The following is a 26,222-nucleotide window of genomic DNA, read 5'->3' as shown; positions in this document are numbered from 1 at the left end:
GTTGACCCAGCAACCTTACAGCCGTTATCTTACACAGCACCCTACTCCCTTCATGCCCATCCCTCAGATTTGCCACTTGCTGCCGCCACAGGGCTTTTGCATGTATTTTATCCTGCCTCGAATGCTTTTCACTGCCCTCCTTTGTCTAATGACTCCTATTTATCATTCAGCATTCACTTTCACATCACTCTGCAGGGAACTTAACCTCCCAGATCACTCAGGTCCCTGATAATATGCCTGACAGAACCATGTCACTCTTCATGACATCTCTGAGCACAGCTGTAATTCTACATTTGTTTTGTGATTGCTTGTTTAATCTTGGTTTCCTCTTCTCCTATAAACTCCATGAGGACACAAGCGATTTTTTTAATTGTTTTTCTTTACCATTTTATTCCTGGTACCTGCCACAGGATCTGGCGTATAGAAAGCATTCAATAAATATTTTGTTGAATCAGTTCATAAACTTACTGGCTATGTGACTTTTAAAATGGAGATAAACTATAACAGTTGTAACACAGGGTCACTGACCTATATAAGCATTGTTGTAAGGACTCCATAAAAAAATACATATATATGAAGGAACATGGAAAATGATAAACATACACATGCTGTTCTTTATAGGGTTAGATTAAAACAAACTGAGATAATATCACATAAAATCTTTACTTTTTAAAATATTTTGAGAGAGGGAGACAGAGAGAGTGAGACGGAGGGAGGGGCAGAAAGAGGGCGGGTGGGAGAGAGAATCCCAAGCAGGCTCTAAGATGTCAGCACAACTCAATCTAACAAACAGACGCTCATGACCTGAGCTGAAATCTAGGTTTGGATATTTAACTGATCGAGTCATTCAGGAGCCCCTCACATAAGATCTTTAGACAAAAGATTAGCCAAGAAAATATTCCAAGGGGACATATTAGGAATTAAGGGGATATCTGCAAAAAACATCCATAAGATAGGCCATGCCAATGGGTGAAGTTCAAGACTGCTCAGCCTCGTAAACGTGCCGACTGCAGAGTCATTCAGGTGCACACCATCTTCACCCGTGAATCCAAACAACTCCCGTGTGCTCTCTACCTTATCATGGCGCTCCTGCTTGCTGTAGATGGCTGACAACAGGCGGTAGCATTCGAGGCATCCGGTCTCCTCTGACGCGATGTGGTTGGTCATCTTTTCAGCTTCTCTTGTCTGACCCATTACGGCCAAAACCTGAGCCTGCAAAACCACACTGACCTTGGCCTAGGAGACACTTTGTTATCACCTTTTCAAATACAGCGTCCCTGAATAGACGCATGTGAGGAGCACTCCTCACAAAAATGCTCAGCATCTCTCTGAGAGTCACAGATGGAGCTGAATTCCCACAGTGTACAGGTTTTAATTTTTTGTTGTTTGTTTCTGTTTATTGATTTAGGAGAATAACGCATTATATGTGAATTGCAGGGAGAACAAAGATATCAAGGAAATGATTTGTGACTTTTTAAAAAACTTGACTAAATTTTTAAAAAAAGAAATGATTTCTTATGGTTTCAACAAGACATTGCATTTATAACAAGTCTGATTTGTTACAAATCTAAAGAAGAGTAGCAAAAATGCAAATTTCTAAAAATTGAAATTAAAAATATTGTTGATACCAATTTCCTAAATTTGATCATACTGTGGTTATATTAGAATGTCCTTGTTCTTAGGAACTATTTGCTGAAGTACTTAGAAATAAGGCGAGTGGGATCTATAACTGTCACATGGCTCGCAAAATAATAATATACATTTGCACACATGCTTAGATATACACACATATACATATATGGATGCATACACACACAAGGCATTGATAAACAAATTCATCAAAATGCTACAAATTGATGGATCTGGGTGAAAGGGTATATGGGAGCTATTTACTATCGTTGCAAATTTTTTAGGTGTGAAATTATTTCAAGCCAAAAACTTAAAAAAGTTTTTAGTGTCTGTGTGTTTGGTGAATGGCTCTAACACTGGTCACAGGGATAGTCAGGATATAGATATACTGTAGCATTCTAGTTGCAATTCTAAGGCTTCTGACTCCAGCTCCCTGCACTGCACCCTGTGTGTTCCCACCTCATTTTCTTTAGCAATCTACTTACGAGGGCCAGGCGGAGCTCCCTTTGAGAAGGCTGGAGGGCCGCAGCTTCCCGGTAAATCTGCAGAGCCTCCTCATATCGGCCGGTGTTATAATACAGCGCTCCCAAAGGTGATAATATCTCGGCTTTGCGCGACACCTGCAGTGCACTGAGTTTTCAGAAAGATGAATTGACACTTCTAATAGGTACATTCCCAAAGCTCAAAACTCAGATTTAGGGATGACAGTCCACAGCTGGAGACAGTGCTCCAACATGGTCTCTGGTTTTTATAATCAAAAAGAATGTTTTTGGAAAGATCATGCTGCCACCCTCGGACTATAAGACTGTCTCTAGTGACCTATCAATATGCACACTGAGCTCTAAGGATCGCTTCCGTTAATGGTGACAGGCTTGTTCTGATGTATGCAGTCTCTCCTCCACATCCATTTTTGAAATTGCTATTTGTGGCTTGGGCTGCAGTCCATAGCCTCAGAAAACAATACATGAACTAAAGCGGGAATTAAATTCCAACCTTGGTTTAGCACCATGTTGTAACCAGCAGGCAGAAAAGCAGTTCACTGGGACACCATTAAGGGTTTAGTTATATTTTCTTTGGATCTGAAAGTCTGTATTGCCTGAAGTGGCAATATTTGTTAATATTCTGTTCCAATTGCATAAAAATTGGAAGGGTAACTACTGAGGTCCTTGGGCAACTTACAAAGTAAAGAAAAGGAACTTTACCGTTTATACCATTCTTCAGCCACACTGTTCTCGCCCAATGACCTGTAGAGTCTCCCTAGATTCACCATAGCCACATGATGACTGGGGCTGAGGGTGATGGCCTGCTGGTAATGGGCCACTGCCTTCTCTGGAGAGCCTGTAATCAGTGGTAGTGGTAAGAGTAGAGTATGACTTAATTATATAATACACATTCAGTTTCTCTTCTGATGTATATCATCTTTATATTCTGAGTCATACCATCAATTATCCAGTTTGTATTCATTCCCACTTCCAAGGAAATTAATAATAAAAAGGCAATAAAAACTGAAATCTATTTCTTCTATTACGTGTATCATTCTAGCCAAAGTGTTTTCTGGCCATTGCCCTAGCTAGTATGATGTTTTGAGATCATCAATGATTGTTATTTATGCAAGATATTGTTGCTTCTCATTATGCTAAAAAGCAGAATAGTCTATTATAGAAAGAAAACTGTCCTGAAACAACTTCTAAGGGTTGGTCTCAGTTACTGTATTGCAACATAGTAATCGAGGCACTGCTTTAAAGAAGTCTGTATCAGCCTAGATCTTGAAAATCTTTTTAAAAATAATACATTTTTAATGGGATTTATATAAAATGGGACTTTAAAAAATAATAATAATGCCACCCTGCATGTGTCCTATGCATTATACATTTAAAAAACGTTTAATTAAAAGATCTTTACAGGTATTTTTGATACTAGTTAGCTGCCTTTAGAGACCATTTAGCTGTCTCTTGGGATTTAAGAGCTATTACAAAATAAACAAAAGTACTACTTTAAAGATATAGACACTAAAGTGCAAAGTACACTTAAGAGACTTGACAAAAATCCCAGGGCAATTGAGGATGAAGACCAGAACTAGAATCAAGCCTCTGATAAGGCCCCCAAAGAAGCTTCCTAATGAAATCTTATCTAAAGTGACTGAAAGTGGAATGTTTATTACCTGCAGGCACCTTCTCAAGTGCACCTTCTTTGAATGCATGTCTAATAGGCACCAAACGAGATACCATGTATGTGTAGGTCACTGGTAATAGCAAGAAGTTCATCAGTATAAAATACATGAATACAAAGGAAGTGGTGGGAAGATACACAAGGTGGCCAGTGAGATTTCTAGGGGAGAGGCACTGTTTGCTGTTGATGTAGAAGACTGTACCAGTGTGGGATCTCTTTGGGTTTTTAGATCTTTAGGACACTTGATGTATTATTCTGTTGCTAAGAAACCAGCAGGTGGCACTACAAAACAATTTTACATGCAAAAATAAGAGACCTTTCCCAGGAGTTTTGGAATGTAAATTTATATTCTATAAAACATAAAAATTTTGTATACACTAGAAAATAAAAACCCTTCTGAGCATGCATACTGACAAAATAATTAAAGTAGAATTTTACCACAAGGTAGATAGTCTAATCGTTCATGAGAACAAAATGGTGCTTTTGCATTAAATTCAAATATCTTTTGATTCTTTATAGTTATTTATAGCATGCCACCAGTATATAGGACACAAATCACAAAGGAAACAGAATTCCTGCTCAGTAAAGCTTTGCCTTAAATAAGATGAAGTGAGTATATTTTATACAGTATCTGTCATGTAAGAGTACCCTATCAATTATAATAATATGGTTTCTCTAATGTAGATCAAGTAAAGAATGACAGAACAACTCTGGAGGCTTTTTTTTTTTTTATCAGATGTGGAAAAGTATTTTCCATCTTCTGGTAACTAGATTCAGAGGTAAGTTCTGCATCATTGCTGAGGAATGTTTCATCATCTTAGATATATGAACTTGTATAAATGATACTCAAAGGACTGCTACTCATTAAATCATCGAGGCTACTTCCTGACACCTGGGGAGTTTTCCTTAGAGCTGTATGAACTGGGAAAATTATGCTGAACTGACCTTGAAGATGTAGAGAAATGACAGCCCCACAGTACAATGTGACTGTCAACAGCATGAGTTTCCTGCTAAGCCCAGAAGTGAATGTTACTTCCAAGACATTAGTGGGGTGGTTGCCATTTTGTTTGATAGATGGTATTATCTAATCTCAACAGAACAGGTTCCTTTTAATTTCACTCACCAGTATCAACTAAGAAAACCCCATAGTTGTTGTGTAAGTCTGAGCTGTCTGGACAGTTCTTTATTCCAGCCTGGTATATTTCCTCAGCTTCCTTAAATCTCTCCTTTAAAAGAGAACAAAGAAAAATTAATGAGAGAGTTCAAAACAAATAACAATAGGGGCACCTGGGTGGCTCAGCTGGTTAAGTGTTCAGCTCAGGTCATGATCTCAGGGTCGTGAGGTTAATGGGGCCCCGTGTTGGGCTGCGTGCTGGGCGTGGAGGCTGCTTAAGATTCTCTCACTCCCTTTGCCCCTCTCTCCCATTCATGTGTGCACACTCATTCTCACTCTCTAAAAAGAAGCCCTGAAATACAAAACTACAATAATAAATTGAACGATATAAGTGGAGAAAGTAGAAACTAATTTTCTGAGGATCTTCTAGGCAATAGACACTGAGATCAAACACTGTGCACTTTGAATTAAAGTCAGTGCTAATGGCACAAATTCCTACAATTCATATCTATTTATATTAGTTTCTTTAGGGCAAATAAGCCGGCGTTTATTAAGAAGAGACATCTGGAAGGATTTGCCCTACAGTTGGAAAAAGCCTCAAATGTTTGTTTGAATGGGATGCCCTCCACCCCAGTAACTTTCTGTTTGAAAATGAGGGCTATGGGGGCGCCTGGGTGACTCAGTTGGTTAAGGAGCCAATTTCGGCTCAGGTCATGATCTCACGGTTTGTGAGTTCGAGCCCCACATCGGGCGCTATGCTGACAGCTTGGAGCCTGGAACCTGCTTCAGAATCTGTGTGTGTCTCTCTCTCTGCCCCTCCCTCCCTCACACTCTGTCCCTTTCTCTCAAAAATAAATTAAAAATTTGAAAAAAAAAATGAGGGCTATGTCCATACAGGAATATCTTCAGAGGTGACAATGTGACTGGGAGCCAGGGAGGCCTGGGACATTTGTCTTAAAGCTGCACTTGTGTAGCCTGCACTCCCTTTACCTATACTGTATGGTTTATTTGGGGGAGGTTTTTGAGGAAAGAGTAGGGAGGCTGATGCAAGTGACAGACGGCTTTGCCTTGACCTTTCTTTACTCAACATATTTCAACTACCCACTCAACTGTTCACTCCTTCCTTTATTCAACTAGTGTGTTCACCTCAGAGCCACACCCTCCAATGGGAATATAGGCCTTTTTGAAGGCATACCTCCAACTGCTACTCTCATGACAAGGCCCACATCAACTGTTGCATCTTCAATGGGTCATTCGCTAATTGTCCTGGTCTTCTTCCAAAGGTTCATTTCAGCACGCTAACAATTCTGAATTAGCTTTTAGGAACATTGTTCACAACCATCTGGGACTGTCATGTCACCCTTCCAATATCAGAAGGTAAAACCTACTTAAGGAATCAAAGCTACCCAGGTTCTAACAATCACATGTAAACACTTTCATGGTTTCCTGGTCCTGCTGGGAAGGTCAGGTAAAAGGAAATGATTTGGCATAAAACACATAGCAACTGTTCCTTTAATATGCTCTGAGAGTGGATTTTTTCCGCAATTTTATTGCAAGTTGCTCCTACTCAGCATCATCCTGACACATGAAAAGGAATGTACAGCACTGATTTTCTCAGAGGTGACACCTTTGCCTTGTGAATAAAGAGGCACTGGGTGTCGAGCAATAAGCCAAGGAGCCAAAATTTGATTTGACCCAGAAGATAAAGATATTTTACCCTTTGTGGAATGACTATTGGCATCTCTTTGAATCCATACATTTAAGTACCATCTAGGAAACAAGGTATGGTTTGGATTTGGCAAGTTTCACTTATTTGAATTACAAATCCACAGTCCAGCAAAAATTGAGATCCATGTTGCTAAATAGTATATATATATATTTTTTAAAAAGTATATGTATTTTTTGATTGTCAGACTTAGAAAATTTAAAGATGAATAAAAATGCCCAAATCACTAAAAGTACAATGGGTCAGGTCATGATCTCCCAGTAGTAAGATCAAGCCCTATGTTGGGCTCTGTGCTGAGCACCAAGTCTGCTTGGGATTCTCTGTCCCCTTCTCCTCGGCCCCTTCACCTCCCTCAAAAAATACAGTAGATGAGATTGTCAGCAGAAGAAATAAAAGAATATTAGAGCTGGAAACAATATTAAAAACAGTAACTCACTATTTTTAACTATTGAAGAAACTTAGGTACAAAGTGGTTAAAGGACTTGCCCCAAACCTGACAGCTACAAAATTTAGGTTTTCAGTGGACATACAGGGAAATTGGTGAGCCCTGAATAAAAGCAGCATTTCTGGAAATAATGGTGTCTCTGGCATCAAAAGAAACAACTATACTTTTGGATATCCATCCACCCCCTCAACAAATATTTTGTGAGTGCCACATACATGCCAAGCATACGGTGGAGACAGAGGGTGAAAAGGATAGACAATCCTGCCATGGCAATTGAGTGGGAGTCAGACAGGAAGAAGACAATGCAGTGTACTGTGACAGCGTCATGGGAAGAGAAGCGCAAGGGACTCGGGGCAACCGGAAGTGATCCCAGGCTTGAGAGGAGATAGATTCTCTTCACCTGTCATGATTCAAATGCCCGAGAATGCTTGTTACCATCAGCTCTTGCAGCTGCATCACATAAAGATGTGTTAGGAAAATATCCGTGGCTACTTCAGATCTTAGAGCCATCATTGTATAGGTAAAGTGTGAGAGAGTAAAAGGTGTGTTTCCTAAAAAGACTACAACTGATGTCTTCACATTCTAACGTGCCAAGGTCAAACACAACCCTCAACAACAGTTTTCAAGTACAATTACTCCTTTACCTGATTTCATTTTACTTTTATCCCACATTCTTGCTACTCTGAAATAGACAAAGATGTCACCTTTTTCATCTAAAACTTCTCTTATTCAGGGGTTTATGGGCTGGGTTTCCACTACAAATACAATTTTTTTAAATTTTTTTATGTTTTATTTTTTTTAAATTTATTTCTAGGAGAGAGAGAGACAGCGTGAGCAGGGGAGGGTCAGAGAGAGAGGGAGACACAGTCTCTGAAACAGGCTCCAGGCTCTGAGCTGGCAGTCAGCACAGAGCCCGACGCGGGGCTCGAACCCACGAACCACGAGATCATGACCTAAGCGAAAGTCGGACGCTTAACTGACTAAGCCACCCAGGCGCCCCTACAATTTTTAAAGTCCAAAGAAGTAATGGGATTTAAAACACCATGCATGTCAAGAGCAGGTGATCACATCCCTGTACCTCCGGGAGCCCAAGGGCTGTCTCAAGACTCTGGGTCGATGAAAAATGTCTTCAATATCTGTCTTTTCCTTTCGCTTGACTGTAAATTTCAAGGAATGATTAACTTCACTTTAAAAAAAAACAAAAGGGAACCACAACCACGGGAGAAAAATACCTTCTAGATGTTTATTCAAAATAAATTCCACCTTCTCTGGAAGGGCAATGCATTTATCTTAACAAGTAAGTAGTACCGAACCCCTGAAGCTCTATTTCCAGCACTCACTTTTCATTTACCTCATCTGGCTAGATGTCCTGACCTAAGCTAATCATTCCTGGTCTCTACTGACTTGTGAGATTCAGAGGAAATGAATATGACCTATGTATAGGGCAACTTTAATTAAAAATGCTTGTGACCAGAGAATGGCTCTGACAAATAATACTGTTTGCTTTACACCAGAGTCCCCAACAACCACTGCCTCAGCATGAAATCACCTTTGAGGGTGATGGTTAAAATGGGCAGCATGCAACCATGGGCTCCTCTCCAAGGGTGAAGAATTTTCAGGAGGGTGGAAATAAAATGGGCGTTGGGGGAGAGAGAAAACAGTCAACATCTCGACTTCTTACAAGCTGTCATTACCCAACATGGCATGCTTTTTACCTCAAGGAAAGTGAAGAGTAGATCTTTGGAAAAAACGCTTCGACTGTAATTTACTCTCTTGGGCCAACTGATATGTGTGGAAAACTTCTTGCAGCAGCCGAGAGGACAAATGGACATGGGCTTAATGCAGCAATCCTCAAACTTCTTGGTTTTGCAGACCCTTTTATACTCTAAAAATTATCGAGGACCCCCAGTAATCTAAAAAAATACTGAGGACCCCAAAGAGCTTTGTTTATGTGAGCTACATCTATCAACATTTACAACAGACCTAAAGCTGAGAAATTTTTAAAATATTTATTAGTGTATTTAAGATATAATAAACTAAAACATAACACATTTGTATGAAAAATAAAAAATATTTTTCCACAGCAAAAAAAGTGAGAATACTAGCATTATTTCATATTTTTGCAAATCTCTTTCATGTTTGGCTTAATAGAAGACAGCTGGATTCCCATATTTACTTTTGTGCTAATCTATTTTTCGTGTGTGTGCACGCGCTAATCTATTTTTATGTTTTTAGTGTGTGTGTGTGTGTGCACTAATCTATTTTTATGTTTTTAGTTGAAGTATGTGAAGAAATGCTGGTCCCAAACAGGCGTTTCATTGGAAAATGGGAGAATATTGTAATAGTCTTTTAATGATTGTAAATATATCATGTATCCTCTAAAAATACTGTACACTCACAAGAGAATGAGAGTAAAAAAGGCAAATGAATTAGTAGTAGTATTGTGAAAACGGCATTGACCTTCTTGGACCTGAGGGTTCCCCCGTCAACACTTTGTGAACAGCTGGCTTAATGAAGGGCCTGTAACGTGCACTTCCTGTGCAGAAGGTGTAAGATGTGTCATTTTAGAGTGGTGAAGGACCTACAGAGATGGAGATGAAAAGTTGTGCTAGTGTCCTGACATCATGTCATGCATGTGAATTGTTTTCTAGAAATATTTTTATTCTGGTCATGATATGAACACACAGAGCCATAAGGTTATTTCCCCATTAGACCAATGCCTCAATGCATTTACTGTGACAAACTTGGTAAGTCTAGGATCAATGGATGTTTAAATTCATGTCAATGATTTCTCTAAGAAACTCTTCAAAACATAGCAGCTCATCAAATGTCCATTGATGGATGAATGGATAAAGAAGACGTGGTGTATATATATGTATATATACACAATAGATTATTACTCGGCAATCAAAAAGAATGAAATCTTGCCATTTGCAACTACATGGATAGAACTAGAGGGTATTACGCTAAGTGAAATTAGTCAGACAAAGACAAATATCATATGACTTTGCTCATATGGGATGCAAAAATAATATAAAAACAGGGAGGGGGACAAAATATAAGAGACTCTTAAATTTGGAGAACAAACAGAGGGTTACTGGAGGGGCTGTGGGAGGGGGGAGGGGCTAAGTGGGTGAGGGGCATTAAGGAATCTACTTCTGAAATCATTGTTGCCCTGTATGCTAACTAACTTGGATGTAAATTTAAAAAAATAAAAAGTAAAAAATAAGACATAGATCAAAACACACAGCATAGATTGTCTGCTTTCTCACCCTCTTCTTTGTTTTTATTTTCTTTACAAAATAGTTCTTCCACCTATCAGTCATCAGCATAGACATTCATGAGAAATGAGCTGCCAATATTTGATGTCTAATTCTCTTTCTCATCCAACGAAAATGAACTGATTAACTTGGCATTTCTCCTCACCAAGGAAATGTCAGGTATTTCTTAATTTTGAACTTTTTTTTTAATCACCCAGCAGACTGTGATCAACACCACCCTGTAACAATTTAAGTATGCAAGAAGTAATCACTTTAAAGAGAAAATGCTAAGAATTGTTAAATACAAGCTAAAAGAATGACAAGAGTAAGCAAGGTATAAAACATTGTCAGGAGACCAGAAAAAAAGGGGTGGGGGAAGCCCACATTTGCAGAGAATTACAATTCCTTCCAACTCCACACTCTTCTCACACTTTTTTGTACTTATTCTCTGCACCTCTAGGCACACAATTTTCTTTTAAAGGAAGAGATGCCACCTCTCTCCACCCCAGAGCCGTCACACGGTTTATTTCCTCTAGCCAGAAAGTTTTTCTTATTCTTTTTTACCTTGCTGATATCTAAAAGTTCTTAAGAAATCAGATTACATATCACTTTTTGTTGACTTCTCCTGTTCTCCAATGCTCCTTCTCACATTAGGTTAGGTCCCTATAATATTCTCACTGGTACTTTCTCTTTGCACATTTGTTGTAACTGTGTTAGATATTGGATATGGTACTATAATTCTTTGCTAAGGGTTACCCTTCCTTCTAGACTCTTAAGTTCCACGGGGATAAGGCCCACACCTTCTTAGTTCAACAACTGTAATGCTGGGGTGCCTGAGTGGCTCAGCTGGTTAAACATCTGACTTTGGCTCAGGTCATGATCTCGCAGTTGGTGAGTTCAAGTACCACATCTGGTTCTGTGCTGATAGCTCAGAGCCCAGAGCCTGCTTCAGATTCTGTGTCTCCCAATCTCTCTGCTCTCCCCTACTTCTGCTGTATCTTTCAAAAAGGAATAAACATTTACAAAAATCCTAATGCTTAGTGGTACTTAGATGTTCAATAAATATGTGCTGAATAATTAAATCAATAAATTGGCAAGGTAGAGTCCAGTTCAAGTTGATTTGGCCAAAGTGTATGTAGCTGAATCTACCCAAAGGATGGCAGGAGAAAGGTTGACTCTGGACTTTTCACTCTTGATCTATATTCCTAACTTACATTTTATTGTTCCAATTTTCCTTTCATTCTTATATCATGTGAAGTCATATCCCAAAATACATAAAAGAAAAATACTTTATTTTAACTCTTATGAAATTAATTGAGTTTTCCAAGAGGATATAAACCTGGGGCTGGCAATAATTTACCGTAGGTCAGGGTCATAAGCAGTGTTATTTTTTTTTTCCCTTTGCTGCTGGTATAATGCAAGCTATATAATCTAATGCAAGAGTAGGCTGGTTAAAAATGATGGTGGGCTTATAAATGTTTACAGTCCTATCTGTGAAGCTGGAGTACAGCCAGTTTGAGTGGTAATGGAGAACTAAGAGACAGCAGTAAGCCTGAGACTACCTTGACTTTGAATCTAAGAATTTGGGGCGCCTGGGTGGCTTAGTCGGTTAAGCGTCCGACTTTCGCTTAGGTCATGATCTCGCGGTTCGTGGGTTCGAGCCCCGCATCGGGCTCTGTGCTGACTGCCAGCTCGGAGCCTGGAGCCTCTTTCGGTCTGTGACTCCCTCTCTCTCTGACCCTCCCCTGCTCACGCTGTCTCTCTCTCCTAGAAATAAATAAAACATAAAAAAAAAAAAAAAATTTTAAGAATTTATTTTCTGTTCCCAGTCTTCTTGACTTCTTTGCTGCAGTAGACAAACAGGGGTATCAGTTTTTTTCTGGACTTTTTTTTTTTTTTAATGTATCTAACATCTATGGCAACTCACCCTCCTGGCTTTCCTCGACCACTTCTCTCTTTCCTTCCCACTCCTTCCACACTCTAGCTCATTGACCTACCCATTCCCGTGGTCCAATCACGGGACCTTGGTGTCATTCAGTGAAAGAGCAGTGCCAACGAGTCAAAAGACCAGGCTCTAGTCCTGGTCCTGTCACTGTTATTTGTATGATCTTGAATGGCACTTAATTCTGTGAACTCCACATTTTTCTCTGTGAAATGAGGTTAAAAAATTTTTTAAGTTATTCCCCCCCACCCCAACACACACACTATTCTTCATTTTCACCTCAGAGAAATTATCTACTTGTAACATGATTTTATTTATTTGAAGTCCTAAATCCATCTTCCCAGCCCTAATCTTTCTCCCTGCCATCTGTCCACATGCTATTTTCACTTAAATGTTCCACTAACATTCAACACTTAAAGGTTGTATACTGCTGGCAGCAGAGAATACTGGTACTACTCTTTCGGAAAGCAAATTAGTAATGTATCTAAAGAGCAATTTGGTAGGTATCTCACTGAAATGTGTTGATACTCTTTGATATGAGACTTCCACTTTTAGTAATCTGTTATTAGAAATGATTCAAAACATTGTTTTGGAAAAGCCATAAGAAAGGAAAAGTTTGGGGTGCCTGGGTGGCTTGGTTGGTTAAGTATCCAACTCTTGATTTTGGCTCAGGTCATGATCTCAGGGTTCATGGGTTTGAGACTCGCATTGGGCTCTGTGTTGACAGAGTGGAGCCAGCTTAGGATTCTCTCTCTCTCTCTCTCTCTCTCTGATCCTCTCCTCTCTCTCTCAAAATAAACTTAAAACATTTAAAAGAAAAGAAAGGAAAAGTTCACTGCTACACACATACAGAGAACCCCGATATCCAAAAGCTGGGGTATTGTTATGTAAATTAGAATGTATCACTTTGATACCAAGTAGCCATTAAAACAGTATTTATGAAGTCCATGAAAATATGTATAATATGCATAACTTAACGGCAAGTGAAAAGAACAGGATACGAATTACTTGTGAATGTATGAAAACAATATATGTATGATGCAAGACCTGCAGGGTATTAAAAAAAATAGTATTTCTTGTTTCCAGATATATTATTAATGAAAGCCATATTTTATTTTCTCTGACTTTTCCTCACTTTTCATTTACATTTTGATATTACTTGTGTGATAGAAAAGGAATGTGGAAGCTGCTCTCTTTTCCTCCCTTCCTAAAATCTCCCTTCTCCTTGGCTTCCCCATGGTGCTCAGTGGCCATGTGTCTTCTGAGTCCTTGAGATGCTCTGCCCAGGAATATTTAATTTTCTATTTTCTTTTCCTTTCAGCCTTCACATATAAACAGTTGTTAAACACAAAGAGATTCTTTTTCCACAATACCGTCTGTCCATTCCCACACTTTGTTCCAGAAACGAGGCTCTCAAGTACTATCACACTGCATTTAAAAGCCTCCTCAAAATACACCACATATTTCCACATATTTTCCGCCTCTCATGTTTTATAACCCTTTTCCTAGACACTTGCCTTTGCTTCTTATTATCTATCAATGTCAAATTTGGGGTCCATTGTGGGCTGTAGAAGGCTCCAGCATGTAATGTCTTTTCGACTTATGAACCCATTTTTCAAATTTCCCCTTCTCAATTTCTCTACTGTGTCCCAGCAGAATTAGTTGTTACCTTCAGGTTCCAACAGAGCAAGGAACACAATGTTAGTCCCAGACAAATCCCAGAAGGGATTATTACATGCACAGTTTTACTGGCAGTGAGGACGGGAAGCGGTGCCAACAGACAGCCGCATGTGTGCAGGAGCATGGCAAATGAACCCTGTTTTCGTTGTTTTTTTTTTTTTTCTTTTAATAGAATCACAGCCTTCAATCAGGGGAAGGATTTAAGCAGGTTTCTGACATAGCATCTCATAACATCCTAGTAGATAAAATGAGGTGAGTTAGATGCTAATATGATTTGATTGGTTAATCAAAAATTAAATAACTGTACCTAAAAAGTCTTAGGTAAAATAGAGGTCAACCTGAAGAGAAGATGTTACAGATACAATGTAGGGCTTTCTAACCCGCTACTCATCTCTGCAGCACTTTTTAAAACCAAACATGTAAATGAGTAACTAGAAACTATTCTTATTCAACTTGCCAAGTAAAATATCTGGAAAGGGTAGTTAATACAAAGAATGTCAGAAAAAAGGACTAAAAAGTCCTAGAACACCTGAATTTTCCAGGGTAATAAAGAAGATGAAATTAAATACAGATAAGGGTGAATCCTTTCATCCAGGCTGTAAAAACTTTCCTGCAAAATGGGTGAGGTCTGGACTAACGAGTGTTCACATGTTTTAGAAATTTCAGTTGACTATCACTCATCACCAGGGAAATACAAATCAAAACTACACTGAGATACCACCTCACACCGGTCAGAGTGGCTAAAATGAACAACTCAGGAAACAACAGATACTGATGAGGATGTGGAGAAACAGGAACCCTCCTGCACTGCTGGTGGGAATGTAAACTGGTGCTGCTGCTCTGGAACACAGTGTGGAGGTTCCTCAAAACATTAAAAACAGAACTCCCCTATGACCCAGCAATAGCACTACTAGGAATTTACCCAAGGGATACAGGAGTGCTGATGCACAGGAGCACATGGACCCCAATGTTCACAGCAGCACTTTCAACAATAGCCAAATCATGGAAAGAGCCTAAATGTCCATCAACTGATGACTGGATAAAGAAGATGTGGTTATATACACAATGGAATATTACATGGCAATGAGAAAGAATGAAATCATGCCATTTGCAGCAATGTGGGTGGAACTGGAGGGTATTATGCTAAGTGAAATAAGTCAGTCAGAGAAAGAAAGATACATGCTTTCACTCATATGTGGAACTTGAGAAACTTAACAGAAGACCATGGGGGAAGGGAAGGGGAAAAATAGTTACAAACAGAGAGGGAGGGAGGCAAACCATAAAAGACTCTTAAATGCAGAGAACAAACTGAGGATTGATGGGAGGTGGGGGAGAGGGGAAAATGAGTGATGGACACTGAGGAGGGCACTTGTTGGGATGAGCACTGGGTGTTGTACATAAGTGATGAATCAGGGGAATTTACCACTGAAACCAAGAGCACACTGTATACACTATACGCTAGCCAACTTGACAATAAATTATATTAAAAAATAATTAAAAAAAAGAAATTTCAGTTGACTGTATCTCTCATGTGAGCCAAGGCATCATGTGGATGCCAGATAACCAATATCATTCATTTTAGGGCATCATTTATTAGATACACAGGATGTCAAGCCAAGGAGACATTTCTTTCCACTCTGAACTTGCTGAACTACATGTAGTTCAATACGAGGAGCCATACTGTCATAGGGAAAATGGACTATGCAAAGGAATATGATCGGAAGCAAAGAATTTGGAAACCAGGGTAAAAGAGAAACAAAGGTGAAAGAAACAGGGTTAGCTTCGAAAAGTGATAATTAGGAGAAGGGATGACACAGCTGTGTTCTTCGGCTATGTGCAACAAGATGCCTGTTAGATCGTGCTCAAAGGGAACAAATTATAGGATGACTGACGTTAGCTCAGTGGAGGAAACCATTTTCTATCATTAGATTGGCCCACGACCACAGTATGTATGCATGGGCCATGCATGTGTCCAGGTGACACTGGAAGATGACCTGTGAAGGGATGGTTTCACAAATGTGTTACAGAGTGACCAAGGTTTGTGGTCACTGCTTTGATATACTCTGAGATTCTGAAATGCTCGAAAGCTATTAAGTAAGGCTGTGCCACCAAGAAATGAATTCATTTACTACCAAAGAATGTTAAGCTGGTGGATTTTTCTCTACCAGTTTCTCTGTGCCTTGCTTGTGCCTCTGAAGCCTTCTTTTATTACTAAAGAATTCAAAACATGAAGACAAGATGTTGAAAGTCAGAGAGGGATGGCAATCCTGAGTTATGCCCAACAGCTGTTCTCTTTGATGTTAAAATCAATTGCCCAAAGGAGCAAAAGAGAAAACCTTCCAATCTTTCAATTGCATTCTTAGATCTCATAGCACTTTACATTTGAACTTCGAGTAGGAAAGCCTGGCAAAAGATGTGACCCTTGTATGGAAGAAAATATCATGATCACAGTTTGTTCTTTTTAGAAATTGTTCATAACTTCGACTATGTGACATACGATGACTTTACTTCAATTTACCACTGTGGTTCACAAAAATTAAATTTATCCCATTACTGAATTTAAATAAGGCATCTGACACTTCTTAAACATAACAGAGGGAAAATGTATACTTGTCCTTTTTAAACTTCCACTTTCTATAAAATGTATTAATAGCAAGAAACTGCAGAATGGACTGCAGTAAATTTCAAGGTCACAAGTTTGGTACAGTAATGTTTCATCAACTTGGAGCTTATCAATTTAGAAAGAAGACACAATTGAAGCTTCCAGATACTGATTAAGGCAAATCACTTTTCATAATATTAAGATATTAATGCTGTATTTGTATAGAAACAATAGTACTAAGTAGAGTGGAGCCATACACTACTCATTAAAACATTCCTTAGCACTAAGGGCATTAAGAGTACATGTATACTGATGAGCACTGAGTAATATATAGCATTGTTTGATCACAATATTGTGCACCCAAAGCTAACATAACAGTGTATGTTAATTGTACTTGAATAAAAAGATGGTAAAGAATAATTCTAATGAATTGCCAAGTGAAATATCTAGAAAGGGTAGTTAATACAAAGAATGTCAGAAAAAAAGGACTCAAAAGCACTTAGTTGACGTTAAAGAAGATAGTTTCAGGCATTCAAAATGTTAATGCAATAGATGCAGTAAAGATAATTTAGAATATTTATCAATTTTCATATTTGAAAATTGGGGCCCAGAGAGGTAAAGTACTCCTTACTCAAGTCTGTGCAGTTGGTTAACTATGGAGTAAGGTCTAGAACTAGGTCTTCTAATCCCCTGTCAATTGTTCTTAATATCACACCACAGAGTAACTGAGTCCCAAAATAAATCAAGTGAAGACATGCTGTGTGAATGCCTGTATAATACAGTGAACTATCCTAAGCCTTGGAAAAGAAATAGGTACACAAAGAAGACACTGCTTTTCTTAAAAAACTTATGGTCTTGTGAAGAAAATAAATAAACCTGAAAAACTGCTTATAGTTCCAGATATTAATTCAAGAAATAAAAATATGTGACTGGCTTGCATGTTGGTGTGTGTTCCCATTAACGTTACAGGAGCTCCAAGGAGGGGCGCCTGGGTGACTCAGTCAGTTAAGCATCAGACTCTTGGTTTCAGTTTAGATCATGATCTCATAGTTTGTGGGATTGAGCCCCAAGTTGGGTTCTGTGCTGACAGGGCGGATCTCTGCTTGGGTTTCTCTCCCTCCCTTTTTCTCTGTCCCTCCCCCACTTGTGTGCACACACTCTCTCTCTCTCAAAATAAATAAACATTAGGGAAAAAAAGGAGCTCTTAGGAAACATGACTCCCCACGAGAAGGGGAGGTGGAGAAATTTCGGAGGAAGAAGTGGGAGTTGAATTGGATCTTGAAAACTCTGCAAGATTCATAGGGGAGAAAGAAAAGCCAGCATTTTAGGAAGATGGACGTGTGTGAATGGATACAAATTCTACTCATATCTGTAAAGAACTCCCCCAAAGCAACATAACTGTGTTATCGCTGGTATTAGGTAAGTGACAATATAATCTACCTACTTACTTAAGCATAGTTTTCATCAAGAAGTAACAATTAAATGTTTACTATCTGTCCCGGTGAGTTGGGGAAGAAAAGATATGAACTGGGCACTATTAATGGAATGCTTTATTTACCGTTGACCCTTGAACAACATAGGTTTGAACAGTGCAGGTCCACTTCTACATGGATTTTCTCAGTAAATAGAGCACAGTACTCTAAATGTAGTTTCCTTGTACTTTTCTTACTAACATTCTCTTTCCCCTAGTTTACTTTGTTATAAGAATACAGTATATAATACATATAATATACACAATATATGTAATCAACTATTTATGTTATTGGTAAGGCTTCCAATCAACAACAGGCTTTTAGTAGGTAAGTTTTTGGGGAGTCACTATGTGGATTTTCAGCTGAGCAGGTGGTCAGCACCCCTAACCCCCTCACTGTTCAAGAGTCAACTGTATTTACTTACTTATACCTCATTATTTCACAAAGACACTGAGGTAGCTTTTAAAAACTGAAAACATCAAAGAAAAAGAATAAAAAATAAAAATTGAAAACAAAAGTTGAATAAAATAAGTTAAGGAAAACAATAAACCCAGGAGTAAAAGCAGCACATAGAGAAGAGCAGAATATACAGTCTGGATGGTTGTTAGTCTGCGGGTGGGGAAAGGGGGATGGAAATACACTTGGCCCTTTTCAGTATTTGTAAGATTTTTCCTGCATTAGAGTAAAAATAAAGCAAAAAGCTTGTAATTCAAAAGGAGCTGAGCCTCCCCTAATAGTGAGATGAAAGAAATTTCTCCTGAGTCCTCATAAAGAAGCCACTGAATGATACAACAGGTGCTGTCCTCAACCCCACCCCTAACTCTATGGTTCCAACGAGTAATTTCCCATGGTGGTCCTCACACCATCCCTCCGTGTAGGACAACAGCATCATGCATAGGTATGACACACTGCAAAACAGTGTGGCCCATAGGCTTGGTTCTACTGTAATGTAAGAATAAAATTTAGACTATGTACTACTGGATTGGAGGGACCATATGCTCTCCAGTTCATATGGATTCATTTATTCACTCAAAATTTATTGATTACATACAATGTAACAGACATGGGGAAAGAGCCATGAATAGAAGAGACAGTCATTTTCATGAGTTAGTGGTGGGAGAAGGATCACAGACAGACATAAGGCAGGGAAAAAAGGAGAGAACATGGTGGTCAGTGTGAAGTTGCTAGTTAGAAAGGGTAATCGCAGATAACCCCTCAGATACGGTAACGCTGCAGAGAAACCAGCATGACATGAGGAAGGATACTCTAAGATGTCTGGGAGAAAACTGTTGCAGGCAAAGGGAACAGTTAGTGCGGAGGCCCCAAGAGGGAAGCCTGCTTGGCATGTGTGAGTAACTGCCAGACACCCAGCCAGTCAGAGGCAGGATAAAGGTCTTCTTATGATAATGAATGAGCCAGGATGAGGTGAGAAAAAAGGACAAAGACAGAGTCAATCTTCGCTTCAGAAAGTTCCCACAGTGTCCGCTTCAACACAAGCCAAAGGAAGCTGAGGACCGGCAGTGTGTAACATAGAACACAACTGTCATCACGTCAGCTTAACCACTATGCTAAAACATGCATTGAAATCATCCACTGCAGACCTGAGCTTCTGTCTAAAGCCTGCCTATACTATGTAGAGAATATCAGAGCATGAAAAACTAAGTCTTATCATTTCTGACACTTAAATATCCACAGAAAGTTCTAAATTTGCTTCCTGGTGAAACATCCAACATTTTTTGAATGCAAATCATACCTCTATGTAACTGACATGCAATATCAAATTATTCATTACATTTAAGCCAACTGAATGCTGCAGGGCATCTTTCGAAGGTGTTGACTTTGATTTTTAAGACAATCTGGCCAATTGTGTGGTAGTAGAATCCACTGTCTGTTGAGGGCACTGATGTGTGTCAACAAAACTGTATCATCAGTTTAGAGGACACAATTTATGTTTGCTTCCTCTTAGCAGGGGGCATGCATCCAGAACACTGAAAAATAGCATCTAGTCATTTAGACACAGGTGCAGAGAGGAGGGGAATAAAAATAACCATGTATGCCATGAGAAATGTTCTCTTTTCAGTCTGTTCTATAAGCCTCTGCGATCTTTTAACAGGTATGGAGACACAGGATCTATTATCAGTAATTGGTTCCAGATTGAGTTTGGAGAGCTGGCTCCATTTAGCAAGTCCCCAGGAAAATATAAGAAATAACAATAAAACTAGCAAATACTGTGTATTGTTCTTGACAGATTTGCCCCAAAGTGATAAAGAATACATCAATGACCTCTAATCTTTGTCTAAAGGCTACCTTTACTACATAAAATTACTGGAGTAAGAAAAATAGGCTTGTAATTTCTGTCAAGAAGAAAACAGACACAGAGGTTAGTTGTCCAATATTGGTTTACAAACTGAATCATCAGTACCAAAATCTGAGTAATTTTAATTTATACAGTCAACAGCAAAAACTTTAAGTTTTTGTTATTATTATTTTGAAAGACAGAGAAAGTGCAAGTGGGGGAGGGGCAGACAGAAGAAGAGAGAGAATCCCAAGCAGGATCCATGCTGTCAGTGTAGAGTCCAGTGGGTTCAAACTCATGAACTGTGAGTCATCCAACTCTTGATTTTGGCTCAGGTCATGATCTCACAGTTCATGAGTTTGAACCCACTCAGGCGTCCCTCAACAATAAACATCTAAAAAAATATGTGAAGTTCAAAGCAAATAATTACCTGCTCGGCCAGCAATGAAGCTAAGCTTGAATATGCATCTGCAAACTCTGGACCGTATTTAATGGAGTCCTTCAGTAAGGTGATAGCCTCCTCTTTTTTCTCCTGGGACCTAGAGGTTATAAAGAGGGAAAACACAATAGCTTTTAACAATACTATGTTTTAATCCTCTGATTAGGTGTTAAAATCTGATTTCTTTTAGGAAAGATTACCTGATTCCCTCTGGATTACATTGCAAATGAATTAAACTAGATTGTCTCAAGATACTAACAGTTTCTTTCTCTGAAGTCTAAGCGGAAAGAGATGCAAATGATGCTGCAGGTTATTCACTGATTTTTCTACCTTCTAGTTCCTCCTATGCACTTTTTTGAGAATTTTATTTAATATTTTACAAGTGTGGGGGTGCCCGGGTGGCTCGGTCTATTAAGCATCCAACTGGGTTTCAGCTCAGGTCATGATCTCAAGGTCCATGAGTTCGAGTCCCACGTTGGGCTTGCGCTGACGTGTGTGGAGTCTGCTTGGGATTCTCTCTCTCCCTCTCTCTCTGCCCCTTGTCCACTTTCTCTCTCTCTAAATAAGAAAATAAACTTAAAGAAAGATTTTTAATATTTTGCAAGTTTGTTAACCAGAAACCTTGACTCTCAGAGGAGCAGTGGTGAAGGCATTCAAGGGAGCCAGTTTACAATGATGTGGAGGATGTGCTGAGGCCCTGGAGGACTAGCTGTACCACCACAGGCTGGGTGCTCACAGTGGCCGAGCCACCTGTCAGGGATGAGCCAGCCAAACTGCTCATGTGAACCTTTGCTCTTGCTGTTCATGAGGGATCCATTTATACATAATTTACGAAGTTAGGAAATACTGTGACTACTGGCTGACAAAGAATGATCGGCTGTTTTATTCATCATAGTTTTATTGAAAACCTGGGCTAGTTCTGTCTTCTTCGTTTTATTCTTCTCTCGAAAGTGATTATTTCTGGTTCAAAGAAGGCTCGAGGCCCCAAAGTTATTACCAGTATTTTGGGTGTCAGTTCTCTTTCCTGCTAGTGCCATGGGGGAAACAGTGGGTCATTATGCTGATATCGATATTTTTGAAGCCAAAAATATACAGTGGCAGTGATCAATTTCACCACAAACACAATTTCACAAACACATGCCACTTGCTAAGCAGTGGGATGAAAAATAACCAGAATCCCTGGAAGTATAGACAGCATACAGCCCAAGAGTCCCTCTGTCTTTAGCATAGAAACCACTATGGAGTTGTGTGACTATGTTTTCACTATTTAGGGTCAACAATCATTCGGCAATGTGCCATAGACTCTGGTAAATTTTTACGTAATGTTATAAATTTTTGCAACAATCCCACACAGCAGGTGTTCATTGTCCTATCATATTCATTTTTCTAATGAGAAAATGTGGATTCAGAAAACTCAAGTGACGCGTCATGTTCATGTAATCAGTCTTCTGGGTTGAGATCCAGTGCTCTTCCATCACACCGTATCTGCTTTTTCTAACTACTTATAAGTCCACCTCGCATGACTGTGTGATTCATGGACCAGTATCATCAACACCACCAGGAGCTTGTTAGAAATGCAAAGCCTCTGGCCCCATTCAGACCTCCTGAATCAAATCCTACATTTAAAAAAGATTCGCTGGTAATCTGTCCGCATACTGAGTTTTCAGCAGAATTGCTCCATAAATTAGCAAAGGTGGCTCAGTGTGGCTCCTGCTGCAAACCCCCTATGGCTTCAGTCTCCAAAGATCTGTAGAGGAAAAACTAATATTGACATCACAAGTGTGGGTTCCAAGTACTAGAAGCAGCATGCTACAAGGCAATTTTACCTGGAAAGGAGTCTTCTACCATAGACCTTGAAAAAAAAAGAGTCATGCTTCCAGCAAAGACCTTCCATTTAACTGTTCGAGTTGGTAAGCATTTATCATTATCTATTACATGTTAGCCATTTTCTAAGGAAGGCGGCTGTCCATGCACTCCTCTTCTTATCGGGGACAGAGCTAACTGGGCTCTTCCTGATGCACACTCCTGCCCTAGATACCAAGGTGTAACACCTGCGCCCTTCAGTGGATTACCTTTGTGATGTGGCTTGAAAGTTGCAGGGTTATAAGAAATTTGCATCACAGCTGTCTTAGTGCTGGTTTTTTTTAATTGATTCACTCATTTAGTTAACAAACATTTAAAGAGTGTCTGTTAGACTCTATGGAAGTCCAGGATGTTTACATACTTCTGGGTTTTTAATCTAAAATGTACCTCGAGGTACTTCTTCCATGGGCACTTGTAAATGAAAGCTTATTTTTTAATCTTGGTGATTTGACACTGATTTCATGCTTAGCAGAGCTCTTTTGCCAAGGATTTCATAATACTTTATTAGCATTAATTTGGAAATTCTCCCAAAATCCACAAAGAAGATCTGGACTTAGGAAATTAAGGCTGAAGATGAAGTCCCTCAGGACATAACTGAGCTTGGATACTCTTCAAAATAAACAGGAAAAAAAAACCCACAACAATTTGATAGGAAAGAATTAATAATTTTCATTTGTCATGGCTCCTATCAGTTAGAATGGCAACTTGAACTTTTTATATATATATGAATTCAGTGAGATTAATGACCGCTTAATGACACCTAGGAATCTGAACACTTGAGGCTGTCCATTACCATTCACATGACATGGTGGAAAGATTCACATCAAAGTTACTCACCGGGAGTTCAATTCTTTATGAAAAACTGTATCTCTACTATTCTCTTGAGGGGCTGGCACATTTTCAGAAAAATAACTCATCATGCAATTTTGTTTAGTACAGGAGTACTGCAAGGTGCAAAGACCAGGCAGACAGGGCATTTCCTCTTGGCACTGCATCCCTGGATGATTCTGCTCTTTCCTGGGAGCCTTTGAGAGTCAGACACCAACAGCTGTCAGGTACATGCCACCTTAACAGATATTTTAAAATGTTTTTTACAAAAGCCTGAGGAATTGATAAGCAATTTTGTCGTTTTTGTTTCTGAAAGTGAAAGAAATGTTTAAGAAGAGAGATTTCTTCTAGTCTTATTTTGTTCAGCCTTTGGAGGGAGCTTGTGAAATAGGTGTGGTTTTGACACAATAACTTATAGAGGACAATTAACCTCAGCAGTATTTTCTCTGGTCATATAGTACCATGATTACCACTTGAGAACTGAACTTCATTTCAACCCGTTTCTGGTTTCAGAGGCATCCCTTTTCCTATCCACGTTACAGCCCATGTTTCTCTACTAATTGCCTCATGTTAATTAAAAATCGGTGGCCAAATTCCTACGATTCTATTGACTAGACTACACCTTACTCAGTTTTGCTCGCTAACACCTTAGTTCACAACCTGCTTCTAGTCGCCTCTTTCTTCTTGTACGACACGCAGATAACCTACAGATACGTATTTTGTAGAGCACTGCTTTCAACACATTCCTTTATGTAAAAATCTTCATTGATGCCCTGCTGCATACACACTGTTTAAAACCTTCCACAATATGGTTCTGACCAACATTCCAAACATAACCAGGTACCCACTAGTCCGGCCAGACTGTGTGGACTCTGGCCTTCATCCTACAGAACCTAAGAGATAATCTATTTCACTGCTTTTCTACCCTCGCTGTACTTTAAAATCACTTAAGGTGCTTCTAAAAAGACCTTGGTGTTCTTAGGCTGGACTTCTTAAAAGGAAACTCTCCATATGGTTATGACAGCCATCCAGGTTTGAGAATTATGGCCATAAGCCATCTGTCTTGATGCAAAGTAGTGGATAATGAGACTCAGAGGGCTTCGGTGATTTGCCTTGGTCCCAAGTGAAAAGGAAGGCCTCATACAGGTCTCGTGGCCTCTCAGCCTGGTATTTGTGCCCTGACGCTTCACAGATGGCTCTCCCCTCCCCTCAACGCTGTTTTCCAGTGGATTATCATCAGCTGACTCGCCAGCTCAAAGCAGGATCCCTCCTCAGACTTCCTACACATATAACAAAATTAGAAAACATACATACGCTGCCTTTCTTGTAGTTTTCTTTCTGTATCTCCACAAGGGAAAAGATGGGAGAAGAATAGCTGCCTGGACACCCTGCTATGGCCCCAAAAGGGGCCGCTGCCTGCTGTTCTTCAGCTCAACATTTTATTTATTTAAAAAAAATGTTTTAAATATTTTTTTTTAATTTATTTCTGAGAGAGAGAGAGACAGCGTGAGTAGGGGAGGGTCAGAGAGAGAGGAAGACACAGAATCTCAAACAGGCTCCAGGATCTGAGCTGACAGAGCCCAATGCTGGGCTCGAACCCACGAACCGTGAGATCATGACCTGAGCTGAAGTCGGATGCTTAACCAACTGAGCCACCCAGGCGCCCCATTCAGCTCAACATTTTAAAGGGTGACTGGTCTCCAACATGCTTTTCTCCTCCAGGGCCCTGGCGCAGCGCGTGAAGCGCCCTGCCCCTGGCCCCCAAGGAGGGAGTGTCTGTCCACCAGGGAGTGGGCTACGCAGGCCCGTTGTTAAGGCTTCCCATTTCCCAAAAGCTGTGTGCATTTACTCTCTGCTAAGGACCTGGTAAGTGATTCTTTTCTATTATTCATTTTAATTCTCCTTAAGGATAATGAATTAGGCATCATGATTTCCATTTTTAAGATTTAGGAAACAATATCAGCAACTCTACCCCAACACAAATAAACTGAGATTTGGAGAGCTAAGTGATGGGCCCCCCAGCACACAGCTAGTGTGACACCAGGATTCTAATTCAGAACTTCCCATCTGTCCCATTCTGTGGGCAGGCCACACTCAACACTTCTGCATCCACTCTCTTAAATGTTGGGCAATGTCTGGGACCATTACTAGGTTTTAACTCCTTCATAGGCAAGACCCATGACTTATTAATCTTATTTCTTTTATACTAGTGATCTGTACACAGTAGAAATTCAATAATTTTAGTAAAGTGACCTGTACATAGTAGAATTCAATAATTGCTAAATTAATCTCTTTATTTAAAAAAAAACCCATGGTTTTACTATTTTCTTTATTCCTAGATCTTTGTAAACCTTAAATAAGCATCTTGGTATTCTAATCAAATTTGACAGAGGTGGATAATATAATCATTCATTTTATATCTCCATTTCTACAACTCTTTCAATATTATAGAAGTAATCTTAAGGAAGACAGAAGCATTTCAAGCTTTAGAATCATAAGAAAATTACAAGTGTAGTTTTTATTTATTTAGCACCTCCACTTACCAGGTATAGTAGTTAAAAGCACAGAGTCAAAAACCAGAAAGACCGGCTTCAAATTTTCCTACCATTTACTAGCTGTGTTTTTTTGGGCAAATTATCAGACGTCCCTGTGTCTGAGGTACACAGTAGGTACTACATCTATATTTTGGCTTTTATTAGCTTGTTTAATGTTTCCAAAATCACCCACTAAAACCTATCTCCCTCTCTTTGCTTAGTA

General features: G+C 39.4%; 1 protein-coding gene across 1 annotated transcript in view; it reads right to left on the bottom strand.

Moving 5' to 3' along the window:
• The window catches only part of TMTC1 (transmembrane O-mannosyltransferase targeting cadherins 1), a 272,723-nt gene that overhangs the window by 14,513 nt on the left and 231,988 nt on the right, over positions 1-26,222 (bottom strand). Inside the window, exons 13-17 of the mRNA XM_077774479.1 lie at positions 20,766-20,874; positions 4,922-5,024; positions 2,832-2,967; positions 2,115-2,259; positions 1,075-1,212 (exon numbers count right to left, since the gene is read on the bottom strand). Coding sequence (XP_077630605.1) covers positions 1,075-1,212; positions 2,115-2,259; positions 2,832-2,967; positions 4,922-5,024; positions 20,766-20,874 — 631 coding nt within the window. The remainder of the gene's footprint in view (positions 1-1,074; positions 1,213-2,114; positions 2,260-2,831; positions 2,968-4,921; positions 5,025-20,765; positions 20,875-26,222) is intronic.

This window comes from Crocuta crocuta, unplaced genomic scaffold (genome assembly GCF_008692635.1).
Source record: "Crocuta crocuta isolate KB4526 unplaced genomic scaffold, BGI_CrCroc_1.0 scaffold176, whole genome shotgun sequence".
Lineage (NCBI taxonomy): Eukaryota > Metazoa > Chordata > Mammalia > Carnivora > Hyaenidae > Crocuta > Crocuta crocuta.
Note: the sequence above shows the minus strand (reverse complement) of the source record. Positions and strands in the feature narration are given on the sequence as shown.